This window comes from Hemicordylus capensis, chromosome 6 (genome assembly GCF_027244095.1).
Source record: "Hemicordylus capensis ecotype Gifberg chromosome 6, rHemCap1.1.pri, whole genome shotgun sequence".
Taxonomy (NCBI): domain Eukaryota; kingdom Metazoa; phylum Chordata; class Lepidosauria; order Squamata; family Cordylidae; genus Hemicordylus; species Hemicordylus capensis.
Window position 1 is genome coordinate 151,215,888 of NC_069662.1, and position 15,771 is coordinate 151,231,658.

At 44.2% G+C, this 15,771-nt stretch overlaps 2 protein-coding genes across 5 annotated transcripts in view; one reads left to right on the forward strand and one right to left on the reverse strand.

Moving 5' to 3' along the window:
* Positions 1-4,578, forward strand: part of PITRM1 (pitrilysin metallopeptidase 1) — a 45,572-nt gene extending 40,994 nt beyond the window's left edge. For both annotated transcript variants that reach the window (XM_053264961.1, XM_053264962.1), the window contains 4 exons: positions 166-291; positions 2,112-2,257; positions 2,340-2,442; positions 4,065-4,578. In XM_053264961.1, coding sequence (XP_053120936.1) covers positions 166-291; positions 2,112-2,257; positions 2,340-2,442; positions 4,065-4,158 — 469 coding nt within the window. In that variant the 3' untranslated portion in view covers positions 4,159-4,578. The remainder of the gene's footprint in view (positions 1-165; positions 292-2,111; positions 2,258-2,339; positions 2,443-4,064) is intronic.
* A 993-nt stretch (positions 4,579-5,571) lies between these two features.
* PFKP (phosphofructokinase, platelet) overlaps positions 5,572-15,771 on the reverse strand; it is a 94,655-nt gene continuing 84,455 nt past the window's right edge. For all 3 annotated transcript variants that reach the window (XM_053260909.1, XM_053260911.1, XM_053260910.1), the window contains 5 exons: positions 14,257-14,318; positions 12,448-12,559; positions 10,818-10,917; positions 7,187-7,292; positions 5,572-6,131 (listed from right to left, as the gene is read on the reverse strand). In XM_053260909.1, the coding sequence (XP_053116884.1) occupies positions 5,993-6,131; positions 7,187-7,292; positions 10,818-10,917; positions 12,448-12,559; positions 14,257-14,318 (519 nt within the window). In that variant the 3' untranslated portion in view covers positions 5,572-5,992. The remainder of the gene's footprint in view (positions 6,132-7,186; positions 7,293-10,817; positions 10,918-12,447; positions 12,560-14,256; positions 14,319-15,771) is intronic.

The window sequence follows — 15,771 nt, forward strand, 5'->3', positions numbered from 1 at the left end:
CCACCATGGCAGGGGATAATGGGAGTTGTAGTCCAACTACCTCTGGGGTCCTGAGGTTGGGCACCCCTGTCCTACAGCTTTCATCTTTGGTCACCAAGCGTGGCCATGGAGATATTGGCGTTTCCAGGGCAAGCCCTTTTGTTAGTTGTTTCTTCTTTCTTTCAGCCTTCGCATCCTTGCCCGGTTAATGACTGCTAAATTTCTGCATACGGAAATTAGAGAGAAAGGGGGTGCTTATGGAGGTGGTGCTCGGCTGATGCTCAATGGCATCCTCAGCTTTTACTCTTACAGGTAACAATTGGATGGAATGCGGGGAGCAAATATGTGACATTACTGACTGTACGTTCTTTCCCTGACAGTCTGTTTTTCTGTAGACTGGCATTCTCTGTTCTTCTTAGAGTGCCCGATGACTAGGCTTGGAAATGGAAGTTTTGCCAAATATGGGAAGGGTAGCTTATCACTAGTTCTGTATAGGAGCACTCAGAACCACTGCTTTGAAATGGCAGAAAAGTTACATTTTAAAAAAGCACAGAGAGAGGGTGCTGGTGGGAGAGTCCCATAGCAGTACTTGCTTGCAGTGGAGGCCAGGATGTGAGTGTTGTGGGGCTTGTTTGGATGGGGCTCTGCTGAATGCACACATCTAGTGCCTAGGATAGTGTTTTTCAAGATTTTGAACTCCAGGGAACCCCTTCCTTATTGATGGTTCTGCTGAAGAACCCCCAAACAATTCTGGGGAGTGCTGAAGTGCACAGTCAGTTCTTAGTGACAAGAACGTCGCCTTCATCATGAGCCCCATCGCCCACCGAGATCATCTGGAGAGGTCCATCTGCAGTTGCCATCAGCTCGTCTGGTAGCTACTCAGAGACGGGCCTTCTCTGTGTCTGCCTCGAGACTCTGCAGTGCACTCCCTGCTGAAATAAGAGCCTCCCCATCTCTGACAGCTTTTAGAAAGTCTCTAAAGACACATTTATTCACCCACAGTTTTTAACTAGACTTGTGGTTTGCAGTTGTTTTAAGGTTTTAATTTCTGTTTTGATTCATTTTATGTTGCTGTAAACCGCCCAGAGATGGGGGTTTGGGGTGGTGTACAAATCGAATAAAATTAATAATAATGCGGAATGTTGGTCTGTCCTATTGCCCTGCATGAACTGACAATGCACTTTAGAACATGCCAAACATTTCTTTGTAGTAGCATGTCATACAAGGAGATTGTGGGTTGTGGATAAGCTGTTTACCAGGTAGCTTGCAGCCAGGATGGATCTTCACCATAGCAGAACCCCGGGGAGGGCTTCCTCGGAGCACAGTTCTAGAATTGTTAGGAAACACTTGTGGAAATTAGATTCCCCTCTGCTTCCCCTCAAGTTGGTCTTGTGGTAGAAGCATGAATTGTCCCCTTTGCTAAGCAGGGTCCAGCCTGTTTGTATTTGAATGGGAGACAACATTGAAAGGGAAGCCACTCTGGGAAGAACATCTGCGTGCAGAAGGTTCCAAGTTCCCTCCCTGGCATCTCCAAGATAGCGCTGAGAGAGACTCCCGCCTGCAACCTTGGAAAAGCCGCTGCCAGTCTGTGTAGACAATACTGAGCGAGATGGACCGATGGGCTGACTCAGTATAAGGCTCCTTCCTGTGTACCCTGGTGTTGACTTTCAGTTGATTCCTTCAGCAAGGGGGAAAGTATTGCTTTTTAAAATCAAAAGCACCAGAGTCTTGGGATATTGCAAAGATGGACACATTAGTGTGGCATAAGGTCATAGGCAAAGGCCGTTCATCTAATCACATGGGTCAGCAACCTTGGCTCTCCAGCTGTTTTTAAACTACAACTCCCATCATTCCCAGCCATAATATATTGTGACTGGGGATGATGGGAGTTGAAGTTCAGTGACAGCTGGAGAGCCAAGCTTGCCTACCCCTGATTTAGTCCATCACTTGAGCCCATCAGCCTCCAGAAATTGCTTGCTTAGGTTACTGTTCCATTGCTGGGTGTCTGCTGGTTTGCATGTATGGAGGTAAACCTGGAGAGTAACCATAGAACGGGGGAAAGTTATTTTTTAGTGGTGAAGTGTCAAACGTGCTGGCTATATAAAGTAGTCATCAACTACCTTGAATTTCAGGGATCCGAATTCTCTGGGTACTCTGGCTACCTTTGAAAAAGCTGCCGAATGGGCGAGGGCAGGCAAATTCACACAACAAGACATTGATGAAGCCAAGCTTGCTGTGTTTGCAGCTGTAGATGCTCCTGTTGCTCCATCTGACAAAGGTATGTTGTCTTACACCTACATAGCTCAGTGGAAGAGCTCTAAAGACTCCGATTCATAACAGTTGTTACTCCTACTTTGTAGGGATGGATAACTTCTTGTATGGGATCTCTGATGCGATGAAGCAGAGGTATCGGGAGCATCTTTTTGCAGTGTCCAGGGATCAACTGATCGATGCAGCCGACAAGTGAGTTTGTGTGCCTGGCTGAGAAGCGCAGGAATTCTGGAAACCTTTGCAAAATGGACAAGGGGAGAACGAGCATTTGCCACATGGCCCGTTTACTAGGATGTAAAGCTGGTTTAGTGCCATTTGAGAATTGAATCAGATTTCTCCTTCAAACCATCCCCCAAAATAATTAAGTGGAATCATGCCTGAGTGCATTCTGGTAGTTGCAGTTGAACTCTGGTGAAACTCGTAAGCCCAGAGTAAAATGTCGTTTCAGCTGCGGACTGGAGTAGCTGGACTCATACAAATGAACCACTTGTTTGGAACAGCAGTGGACAATGTATGGAAGAGTCTTCCCAACATTAAATGCAAGGAAGTCCCAAAGGCTTCAGATATAATGCTGAAAGTTGACATACAGAGCAAGGACCCACCAGTGCCACAAGAGAGCAGCCTAATAGAACTTCTCAACTAATTGCACCTGCATGGCAGAGAAGCAGCAATTTTTGATGCCTTCCCCAGGAAGCTCTCTGTGCCACCCAAAAATAGGTACCCGAGGGCTGAAGAACTCTCAGGGACATATTTTTCAGTGGCACAGGTGGCTTTATGGGGAAGGTGTTGGATTTCCACTTCCCTGCTGCACTGGTGTAGTTAGTTCTGTTAGGCTGCTCTCTCGCTGCATCTGTGCATTCTTGCTCTGTATGTCAGCTACTGTCTGAGCCGCCCTGCCTTTAGTGCCTAAAGGGGTGTGTAAGTGTCCAGCTGGCTGGGAAGGAAGCCTGACAGTGCTGCCTGTTGAGGAGCAGTGGAGAAGTCGAGCTCTACCCTTCTTTTTAGTCTATCCTTCACTTAATGTTCATTTTGGTGGAAAGGATGGCAAATATCCACTCCTTCCCTGACCCCATTCCCTTTTTGCAGTAGCTACAGCAGCAAGGGATATTGTGTGTGACCTTGCTTTTAAAGTGGCAGGATGTGATGTATAGCAGCATAACTAGCTGAAAGCCCAAGGGCTATAAAATAATTAAGTTTAGGAGCTCCAAGCCAGCCATTCTACATAGTATAGGGTCGGAATGTCCATCCTTTGTGGTAGGTGACAATTGTGTGCTGTTAAAGTATATAGAGGCTCCTGTGAGTCCAAATTGCCCACCCAGCCAGAGACTCCTCACTGCATGAGTCACTGCTCCATTCTTGCCTCTTTGAGAACATGAAAAGATCCCTGCAGGATCCTATCCAAGGCCTTTCTAGTTCAGCATCCTGTTTCCCAATGGCCAATCAGATGCCTCCTGGGAAGCTCCCAAGGAAGACACCAAAGAAAATAGCTCTCTCCTCCTGTTGCTTTGCTCCCTAGCAGCAACTGGTGCCTTCCAGTCAGCTTCCACTGGGGATTTTGGTTGGGCACCCTTACTGTGTTGCAGTGACCTTGTATTGGGCATGCTTAGGATGGGCTCTTCTGACTGTGGGTAGTGCTTTGACATCTCCCCCCTCCCCGGCCCAGTTTTAGGTTGTAACTGCGAAACATGCCTCAGCTGTCACATTTGGGAGAAACTGCACTGAGGCTTTAAAAAATCTCCATTCTCTGAACAGATTACACCTCCACATGCAAAGGCATAGAACAGACTTAACAATACACGATTTGTCTCTTTCAGATACCTTGCTGCTGGGAAGAGCACAAGAGGACTGGCTATTCTTGGGCCAGAGAACACAGACACTGCCAAAGACCCTTCATGGGTTATACGATAACGTGTGTTGGCAGCAGGGTAGAGAAGAAATCCAAGCAATCCATGCGACAAGCCCATATCGCTTTGGCGCTGCCTCCTCTACAAAACTGCGGCAACAATAAGGCGGCATTGTGGTGTGTCGCCTTGTTTGTGCCTGCAACAACGTTTATGGAAGAAAGATGGCACCAGCCAATGTCTGCCTTTCATTAAGCTAGCAGTTTCTCAAACTGAAGCTCCTGATTATGGTCCCAAAGCAGCCACAGCCATTGGATCACACCTGACACTTTAATAGTCTCTCAGTATTTTGTAGAAACTCAGGATTGAGCCTTCAGCTTGTCTACCTTCAATCATGTTCTTTTTTTTTTTTAAGGTAACTATGACATTGAAATTATTCTTTGCTCTTCCTTGAATGTTTTGTGCCATTAAATATTTCAGCCTCTGATTTAGTATCCTTGGTGGTTTGTCATGGAGCTTTTGATCCACATAGAGTAGGTCTCTGGCTGACGGCATTGTGTGTGTGACAGGAAGTCCCTGATTTTCCCTTACGTTGTGGGTTGGGGTCAGAAGGCACTGATGGAGGCAGTGTTTGGAATGTGACCAGATAATGGGAACACCTTTCCACAATTCACAGTGAGGACACATCTATCCAATTCTCTAAGGCAGGGACTCTCAACGTTGGCTCCTCAGATGTTATTGGACTTCAACTCCCATAATCCCCAACCAAAGGCCACTGGGAGGATCCCTGCTCTAGAGAATCCCTGCTCTAGAGAATCCCTGCTCTAAGGCATACCTGTGGCTAATCCCATGCATGGCAGCTCTCATGAGAGTTCGCGAGCAGCTGCGAGACAGCCACAGGTACACCAGTGGGGAGGAAAGGGAAAGCAGACTGGGAGGGGGGAGAATGGACTGGGGAAGGAGAGACAGGGAGGACTAGGGGCGCAGTTGCTCTGCACCAGGTCAGCTAATTTTTAGATATATTTTCTTCATCCCCATCCATTTTACCACACATGTCTGCTGTTTTAAACTTTCCCTCTGAGGATTCTCGCCATAGGAGGAAAGGCTGCTCTTCTGTTTGATGTTAAGTGTTCTCAAATCACAACAGCATGTGGTTCCAAAGACCAGGCCCACAATGCAGCTGGCGCTGATTTGATAATCTCACCATGAAATTAGTGTAACCTCAAGTGGGAGGGGACTCTTTTTAGCATTTGTAAATAACTGCACTATATTGGTACTGGTAGAATGAATTGCTAAGGACATTTCCAGTTATAGCCATTTATCCCATTAGACCTGATTGTTATCCCATCATACTAAAAGGAGCCCCAGTTATTTTGGCCTCAGGTTTCAGGGAGTAGTATTGCCCCATAAGCAACACTTTTCAAAGTCAGTCTACACCTACAGACAAGGCAACTGATAGAACAAATGAATCCAGACTCTGTAATATTGTATATTTTTATTCCACCTGGGTATACAGAAGATTCCTTTGACACAAAACTAAGCTTCTATCATATTTGCTCGTGTAAACACTACCTCTGGTAAAAGTACAAGAGATGAATAACATCACACTGAGTGCATAGAACCGGTTTGCACAGGTTATTTGTAAGGAACACATTTGGTAATTGGGTTTCTTTAAGTTAGGCATGAGGGTTTGTGTGTGGATTGTAAGTTTGTTTTTCTTTAGAAGCCTAAGACAATACCAGGTAGAGAACTTCTGTGATGGTTGCTTTTTTCACATAAAGTGCTGGTACAATAACTTAGATGTTACAAAAAGAAGCTGTAACGCGCATTCTAAAGCATTGACGAGACACAATGGAAAGCTATGACAACTTTTAACAATGTGACAACTGGGGATTGTCAACTCAAGCCTCGACTGAACTTGGTCTGTGCACATGCTCTAACTGGCCTGAATCAGAAATGTCATAGCTGGTCTTGTATTTGGCCAGAATTTTCATCAGGGGACGTAGCTTGAGCCACCACTGTTCCTTGGCGATTCGGTGCCTGTTGAAGACCAAAAGAGGGTGGGGGAGAGAAATGCCGTCAAGTTTAAGTGGATAGAAGCTTGATCCAAGCATGATCTTCAAGCATCTGAAGTTGTTACTAGACGTGAAGCAAAGAAGCAGTTACTGTCTTCAGATTACCCTTTGCCTGCTGCAGCTCTTCTACAGAGAGGGACAGGTCCATGCTCACTCTCCCGGTAAAAGTAATTACAGTCGTTTATACTGGGAGCTGTGAACTCAATACTCACTGGCCTATACAGTGTACATGTGCAATTTGTGAGCAGGTAGTTGTGCAACTGCAAGAATGGCACAAAATTACTCGTGGACATTCATTTCATGCAGTTCCTGTGACTACACAATTGCATGCTTGCAACACACATGTTCCGTGGTATTTGGGTCACTGTACTCCTTCTGTGAAAAGCGTTGCACGTTCTGTTTTTATTTCCCCTCATGAAAGCTGTTTAATGCAAGTCTACCTACTGTGTATCTTCCTATCAGACTGGATGGGCCCAATGGTCTGACATATCTACTGTGGTCAAAGTCTTGGGAAGAGGCCTTGCCCAGGCACTGATGTCAAAATGACAAGGGGCTACAAACAGAAGAACAGCCCTGCTGCATCAGGCCCAAGGCCTGCCTAGTCCAACATCCTGTTCCACACAGTGGTCCACCAGAAGCCTCCAAGAAGCCCACAGGCTGGGAGTGAGGGCTTGCCTGCTCTCCTGGAACTGCCTGAACTAGGGACCAATTTATATATGCAGAAAATACGCAGTGAGCTCTATCCCCTCACTTAAGGCCTGCCACTTTCCCAATGGTGCAGTTTACTATTATTTATTAGAAACATTCAATATACCGCCCACTCTGAAGACACACTCCTTACTAGCACCTTGGCAAAGACTGAACTGGTTGACTGTAAGAGATATTTTTCATCAGAGATGTATTCTGCATCCATAGCGAATCTTAGCCAATGGCAGCTTCTAATTTTTACCAGGCACTTAAGATGTAGTAGTAGTTTTTCTAATTTCTACGGCAATCTGATGTCAAGAGTCTTTTACATACACAAAATCAGTCTCGTCTTTCAGCTGGGCCACAGGCTGGAACAGAAGAGTCCTCCGGCGCATTCCCAAGAGACAGACAGATTCCTCAGTGTTGGCAAATATCTTTCCTTTAAAAAACACACACACAACCCATAACACTTATTTTAGATATGCAATAGCAATATAGCTCTATAGATCAACAGCAGAGTACTGTATGAAAAAACAGTGATTTCCTGACAGGACTTAGTCTAGTATGGTTACTGAAATATTACAATAAAGAATGGATGAATGTGAATTAGTGACTGGAACAGTGTTAGAACACACAATTTTGTTGTGTGTTTCGTCTTGGTAATTCGAATGCGAGAGATCATGGATACTTAGGCCACTGGCCCATTTTTTTTTGTTTTGTTAGAATATTCTGTCAATACAGGTAGCCCTCGTTATCCGTGGATGGGCAATATATACACCTGATCTTATCTGCGGTACGCGGTTTCAGGTATCCGCAGTTTTTGGAAGTGCTGTTCTGCCCTTACGTGCCCGTGGGTTTTGAGAGGAGATTGGAGGATGGTGGAGTGCTTTGGTCTTTGGGGTTTTTGTACTTCTAAAAGCCATATCGGGTAGCATTTGGAAGCCTTGAGTACCTTAAGGGACTTAGCCTTGAGAAACCTTAGGGAGCCTTATTGGAGGCATTTTCTGGAGCCTCTTGCAACATTGTGCTGCCCTTGTAAGATGCGAATTGTCACTTTTGTACATTTTTGTTGATGACATTTTATTTAATTTTTAAAAATCAAATTAAAAATTTGATAATTACAGAACTATATTGAATTTAAATTACAATTAAAAATCCAATCTACATTAAAAATTGATTTTAATTATCCATTGAAAATTGATGCTCACACACTCCTCTGTGTGTGTTTACTTGAAATAGATTTCATGTACTGCTGCCTCTTTGGCCAACCTACCAAACAAACAGGCCAGGGGCTTGTGCTGCTAAGTGCTGGACTTCAACTGTGGGGTGAGGAAGCTCCATGCTTATGCATTACTGGATGAGCTAGAGAGTGGGGAAGCTGAGGTGGCCAAAGCACTGCACAGTGCTCCGTCCTTATTTCTGCTTTTACCCTGTCACATTCAGTGATTTTTCATTCATTTTCCTGAGCTCTGGATTCCCATTGATTTAAGGTTTCATTATCCACAGTTGTAGGCCAGAATGGAACCCCCATGAATAACGAGGGTCACCTGTACTGCAGTAAAAACTGTACCTCAAAGTAGTTAAAATTGCAAAGGAATAACACACATTACCTTCCTCTGTGATCCAGGCAGCCACCAAGAAAAGACAAGAAAGGGAAAAATACTTGTAACTATGGCACTGTGATTTCCTTCCTATACTTCTACAAATCAGGGACTTGTTTTGTCGAATTCCAATATTGGTCACGAATTCTATCCACTTTGGCAGAAAAGCATTTTCAAATGCCAGAGAGTCGCGTATCAGCTGTCAGGATCAAATTTATGGCAGCCTGCAGCCCGATTCTATTGGGCGGAGTTGGGGGAGGACTTCTCTCCAAGTCTGTTTGCTTAGGACGATCGCTCTAATTCTCCTGAATTAGAACTATCATCCCAGGTAAGCAAAAGTGAAAAGGTAAAAAGAAACTGGAGAACTATGGGGCTTTTTATTTGCCTCTGTAGGAACTACATGAGTGTGGCCTGATATACAGAACAGTGAGGAACTACGGATGAATGCTTATACCTGTAAACAAGGAGTGGTTGATAAGGGCAAGTACACTGAAACAGCAGCACATGATCTCAGTCTTAAGCTTAGTCTTATCTAGCGGTCCCACTGATTCATTTTTTTAAAAGCCACAGCTTTGAACAATGTCATTATGGATATGGCCTAAATGGTTAATTGCAGCTTGTAGATTTATATTTTCTTTTAAGTAATTTCTACCTTGAGGAAGTTCAGATGACCAGGTGGGAAGGTTTGTTTAACTCACCTTCCTCCCCAGACAAGTGCTGGTGTTTTGCTGGGAGCATGGACCACGCTCCCAGATGATCATGCGGTGTCCTGCAGCTCTAGGCTCCCATCTCTATGTCTGCTGGGGCTAAACATAGCCCCAGTGAACACATGATGCCAGAGTCCGGGTTAAGGGCTCGCTCAAGCCCTTAACCCTGGCTAAGAGCTGGGTTTGGAAGCGGGGCTGGGCAGCACAGATCCTGACACTTCTCATGCACAGCCTAACCCAGGCTGGTCGTCCCTAGCCTGGATTAGGCTGCACGTGAGAACAGCCTCGTCTTTGGGCTTAAAGTGGGCCCACAGAGACTAGAACAATGCCATCTAAAAGCAATGAGCGCTGTTCAGGGTTACGTGTCCATAATGCTGCGCTGTGAGGATACTGCAGAGATCAAAGGAGGCACTGAGGTTGCACAAAAGTGAGGCAGTTACGAAAATAGCATCATTGCCCTGTTTATGCAACCCCAATGCTTCCTTTGATTTCTGTGGTATGGACACACAACGCTGCACAGGTGGTCAGCCAATTCAACCATCTTAAACCATTCAAATCCATGAAAACTTTACGATAGAAACAAAAATTTGCAGCAGAAATAAAAAATATGTTCCCTCAAGACTCCAATGGCTATAACATGCTTCCCAAAGACTAGCAGTGAGTCAACACGGCAGATGTGAGAAGGAAAAGTATTGCCCAACTGAGGTGCCATTACTGGAAGAGCCTGCTTCTAGTGGGTGTCAACCGCACTTCTAACCAAGAAGGCTCCTGCAGCAGCGTCCCATCCAAATCTCTTAGGAACTTGCACAGAGAAAGACTCTTCTCCCTGCTTGTTGAGAACCGCACAAAGAAGTAGGAGAATTCACAGATAAGGAAATTATCCATTCTCAAATACCTGCGACTCACACCATTTACAGGCTTTAAAGGATCAAAAACAGCACTCCGTTTCACCCTGAAATGAGCCAACAGCCAGTAACATTCTTGTAATACTGGTGTAATATGGTCCTGGGGACTATCACCAAATTGTAAATATGTCAAAATTCAAATGTTATTGAAGGTCCTCAAGGCCTTTAAATCTTCACTCCACTTCTAATGGCTCTCCATCTCACTGATACAGAGTTCTGTAGCTGCGCAGTTCTGATGATGAAGCAAATTCTAATTGCTTTCTGCAAATGCATACTGCCCCAGTGGCCAGTTTGTTGACTGAAGAACCTGGATTTGGGGGGGCAAGACAGAATTCCCAGGACCCAGCCTTCGGGATTACCAGAAAGCTAGAAGACAGACACACGGGACAACCATGGCCCGTATCAGAGATGTACAGATTTGGCCCTCCATCTGTTGTTGGACTACAATTCTCATCACCATCATCCCCGTGGCCAATAGTCAGGGATGATGGGAGTTGTAGTCCAACAACTCGAGGACTAAAGTTGTATAGCCCTGGCCTAATAGATTTATTTCACAGTTGTGACGATCTAAATGAAGGAACACCATCTGGGCGGACTGCATTACAGAAGCACTATAGTGTTACTGTAGTGTGTTACACATTCCTTTGGCTGTATGTCAATGCATCACAAACCTGTCAATCGTCTGTGGATGCTAGCATCTGATACGCTAAACAAAATAGGGCAATGCAAGATGCCACCAAGATGTGCTCACCTCTTCGATAGCATTCTTTCAGTTTATTAGAGATCCACAGCACAGCTTTTGCAGAAATTTTTGTCCCAAAGTTTCTGTCAAATGGAGAAGGGGCACCACCCTGTGAAATTCAACATTTAGTTAAAATAGTGAATTGAGATTGCAGGTTTTAGAGTGGAATCTGTTATTATGAGCTACAAACCATGCACAAGATATACCGTCTCATGATGCATTTAGGTCTAGACCTTGTCATGTGCGCCTAAACATACATAATAACTAGTGATCCAGGAGAAAAAGCTGCATCCAGCCAGTGCAATGGGGCCCAGATGAAAATCTACAAGTAGCTAACTGCTTCTGCACACAAATCTCCCATACGGGATCAGGATGATTACTTGAACAATTACTTTGTTGACAACAACATCTCTCATGCACCCTAACATATCTGTCCAACAGTTCATTCTTAGTTCCTTTTTATAGATGGAAAACAAGCCAAGGGCTAGCAGTTTGGTCCAGGCAGCCAGGAAGTTTATATCTGGCCAGGGACTGAAACTGAACTGATTGTCACACGCTCACTCACTCGCCCCATTTCAGTTTATTAGCCTTTTGATTCCAGTGCCAATATCCACATTTTTACTAACATTGCCAATGAACTGACATTACGTGCAATCAAATTCTTACTTTAGCACAGCTGCTTTGGGCAATTCTGTAGCATATGAATAAGCAAACAGGATATCACATAGTTGGGTAAACAATGGGGCTGCTTCCTACATCAGTGTCACTGGCATAAATCTTTTTATCTAGCTCTGGAACAGCAGCAGTGCCTGAGAATTGGAATTCAGTCCTCTCTGGTGATTAGTACTGTTAGCACAACAGCACTAACCCTCCAGTGTAGTCCCGAATGCTGGATGAAGAAACTGAGAACTGGGGAAGACCACGTGCACTGTGCTGCATGTGGTTCCCGGTCTAGCAGGAGACAAGCACACAGAAGACAGCTTCTACAGGAGGGCCTCGAAATCTGTGGATTTGTTATCCACAGGTTCGCATATCTGCAGTCGGGTAAAAGACACCTGACCTCAGCATATGTGGGGGGGAAAGTGGGGGGGGACAAGTCAACCTTGCATATCCATGGGTCAGGGTGGCCAGAAATGACTGTGGAGATAATTTCCGGCCGCCATTTTGTGTTTTGGAGCCTCAAAATGGCCCCGTTTTTAAGAAAAGAAAAATAGATGTTTTTTGGCCAATTTGGGGGCATTCCGGGGTGACTCAGGTGGAGCAGCAAAGCATGGCAGGGAGCTTTCACACACACACACACACACACACACACACACACACACACACACAGCTGATTTTTGGTAATTTTAGATGGTTTTCCTGATGAACATAACCCTCATCATCCAATAGACCCCAATGACTTGATATTCAGAGTTTCCGTATCTGCGGCTGCAACCGGGAACGGAACACCCGTGAATATTGACGTCCTCCTGTATATGCAAATTTTCTTCATTTTTGTATTTATATCCTGCTTTTCTTCTGAGGAGCCCAGAGCAGTGTTCATGGTTATGTTTATCCTCACAACAACCCTTTGAGGTAGGTTAGGTCAGGGTAACTATTCTAAGCCTCCAGTTCCAACATGCAGGTAAGCCCTGCTTACCTGCTGCATGTGACCCAACACGTTCTTTCTGCAGTCAAAGACTCCTTTGCCTTCCTCAGAATAGAGCTGGTAAATGAAGTCTGTCGTATAATTGTCATTGCAGTTTTCATTCCTGTAGAGCACAATAAACATAGTTCTAAAAATTCAAAGGGGACTTCAGATTCCCCCCCCCCCAATAAAGATCCTTTCAGTTGAGTAACACTCTTGATAAAGGTAAGAGCACTGCTGAAGAGAATTTATCAGTACAAAAATTTGTAGCTCAAAAGTGTAAGCAGGATTTAGTGCAAAAAAAAATAAATGGTTTCTAGCTGATATGTGTAGATATGGAAATGGGCATATGAGCATATCTAGGCACTTTGTATAGCTTATTGCTCCATCTAGCCCAGGATTGTATTTAATCTGACTGCAACTAGTTTTCACTGCCTCAAACAGAAGCCTTCATCAGTCTTGCTATCGATGATCCTGTAACAGGAAATGCCAAAGATTGAATCTGTGCAGTCACTCAACGATGACCCTTCTCAAGGAAGACGTCCTCTCTACTTCCTAAAAAAATTCTTTGACATGTCTCCTCACCCTACAAAGTACTGGCTGACATCCAGACCAATGTTTGCTGATGTGACAGAGTTCTCTGTTGTGTCTCGCAGGGGAAGAGTGATTTTCAGCAATCCTCCTGAAAATATATCTCTTAACTCTCAGGGACATACCTTTTAATGACACAGGTTGCTACAGAATGCCATAGATACTGAGAATAAGATCACCCTTCTTTCCTTTAGTCATTTGAGTCAATTCTGGCCTGGAAAATGATGGCCTTCTTACCTGGAAACGCTTACTTTAATGTTTGTGTTTTTCAGGATGTATTTCCTGATGTGGTTAGCTATCTGGTAGCTTTCTGTTCCTCAGACTTAAGGATTAGAGAAGGAATTTATATCTACAAGAAAGGGGTTAATTATATATCTGTGTTGTAATAATATATGAAAAGGAGGAACAATTTTATGCAACAAATTTTCTATTATGAGAGGACTGGAACCTTGACATAGTTCTCTAAGTTGTATTTTTTGCTTGAACATGAGAAATTTAATGATACAAGAGTTTAAACTCCCAGAGAGAAAATCAGGTTGCTTTTCAACACCTGACCAGACCGCAAGTTTGTAAGCATGATGGTGGAAGGATTGGATTGAAGCATATGGGCCTCGTAATTACTTTTCATGTTAACCTTTTGTAACACATTCTAATTTGATGTCTTATACTTTGCCCACATTTTATATGCTATACTAGGAGCTATATAAGTAAACTAGTATTTGTATAGAAAAATTTCTTTTGAGTTCTTATTTTGTATTGTCAGTACAATACTCTAGTGAACACAAACTTAAATGGTGGCATATTCTCTAAAATTTGAGCTTCGCACACTCTCCAGTTTTCTGATATAGCTTAAGGCCAATCTAGATTCTGAGGTGTGAGAAGTTAGAGGTAGTCCATGACACGAGGAAATGGGAGATACAGGGGTGTAGCTATAATTGAGTGGGTGGTTTCAAAGAACCCGGACCCCACCCCAGCTTCGGAGGACCCCCAGCTCCACCCCTCCCTATTTTCTTCATTATCTCCCTCACTCCGAGGAGCCGCCAGAGAGAGGGGTGAACACTGGCTCCCTCTCCTCCTAGTTACGCCCCCTGGGGAGATAGCAGAAAATCACGCCCTCCCTCGCATGATGGAAAATCTTGGTGTATTGATGAAGCATGAATCTAGATGTCAGCCATTGTTTCCAAGGATTTGCTTTTCAGGCCGGTGTGCTTCAGTGAACTGGTAACTTACCTCAGTACCAAACCACGCTGAATGCCAGTTTTCATCTTTGCAGTCAGATGCTCCACATTGGCCTATGAACAATAAGCATTTTTTTCCTTCAAAGTACATAAGCTTTCCCATTGCTAAATCTTTGCCTTGAAAATATCTTAAGGAGCATTCATTCTGTTATCAAACATTGCCGCCTTTGAAACTCAAGCCTATGCCCCAGTTTCATAGCCTTCCAGAATAACCTATATAAAGTTGGGATAGGTGGCTTCTTCGCATACAGGAGAACCCCCATGCTTGGGACTTCAAGCTCTGCCCGTATGTGGCACAATAAAGCCACCATGCTCACTAAATGGCTTTATGCAAGCCACTCCTTTTCCCCATCTCAACCATCTCCTCACATAGAGCCAATCACACTGGCCTCTCTTACAGGCGTATGTGAGCTGCTTTGAACACTTGAAATCAGTGTCCCCTCTAACAGAGAACAGAGCAGGCTCCAAGGAAAGAGCCTTTTTGTGGGCATTTGGGCAAGACAAATCAGTGGGTTTGAGCAACCTTTAGGGACACATTCCTGGCAGTGAACAAGGCTTTTGCGAAGAGGGGAGAGAAACAAACAAACATCGCCCTCCAATCCTCTTCCCCACATGCTGCACTGCAAGCTTAACACAGCTAGTTTACCAGCTCCACCCTGATAAGGCTGCTGAGAAGGTCAGCCAGGATATCCAACCATGATAAGATACTTTTTAAGGTGGTAGCTCTCTTATATTAACTGGACTGGGGAGGTGGGGGAAGCCAGCTGTCCCTATTCAGCCCAGCATTATGTCCCTTTCAGTGCCTCCTGCTGGTGTTCCTTTGTGTTTCTTTTTAGACTGTTAACAACAACAGCAGCACTACCCTTCACATCCTAAGACCCCAGGGCAGTTAACAAGATCTCCTTTGAAGACCTTTTTTTGCGTATAACTGAAAAAAGGAAATTAATCCAAAGGGTTTCTATAAAAGCAAATGTTTCGACCTTAACATGTCATCATTAGTGCTCGATGTTTCACTGTTTGAACCAATATTCTTATATAGTAAGCTCTTCCAGCCAAACACCTGAAATTAATAATACACAGTGGGGTGTGTGTGTGTGTATGTGTGTATAAAGAAGATAACAGAAACTTTCCTAACTCAGCGCTGACAAGGAGAAAGGGAGGGCAAAGAAGAGGTTCAGCAATACAGCCTTTAATGGCCAATATACTTCAAAATTTCTCTCAATTCCTCCTTCCCATTAATCTCACGTTTCAGTTTATCTATTTGCAATGCTTCCCTGGTTCTTCTTTTAAGTATGCAGTGTTCTAGATCCAGAGTGCACACTTTAAGTGGCACTGTTTTTCCATTATGCTTATCTCTCATATGTATTGATCAAGATAAAAATCAATTATAAAAGTTCAGTAAAAACAATAAATAAAACAAACATAGCTATGTCCTAAAAAGAAAGCCGGGGGCCATGGCCAAAAACCTGGATTAAAAAAAGGGGGGAGCAGTCTTCAGTTTCCTCTG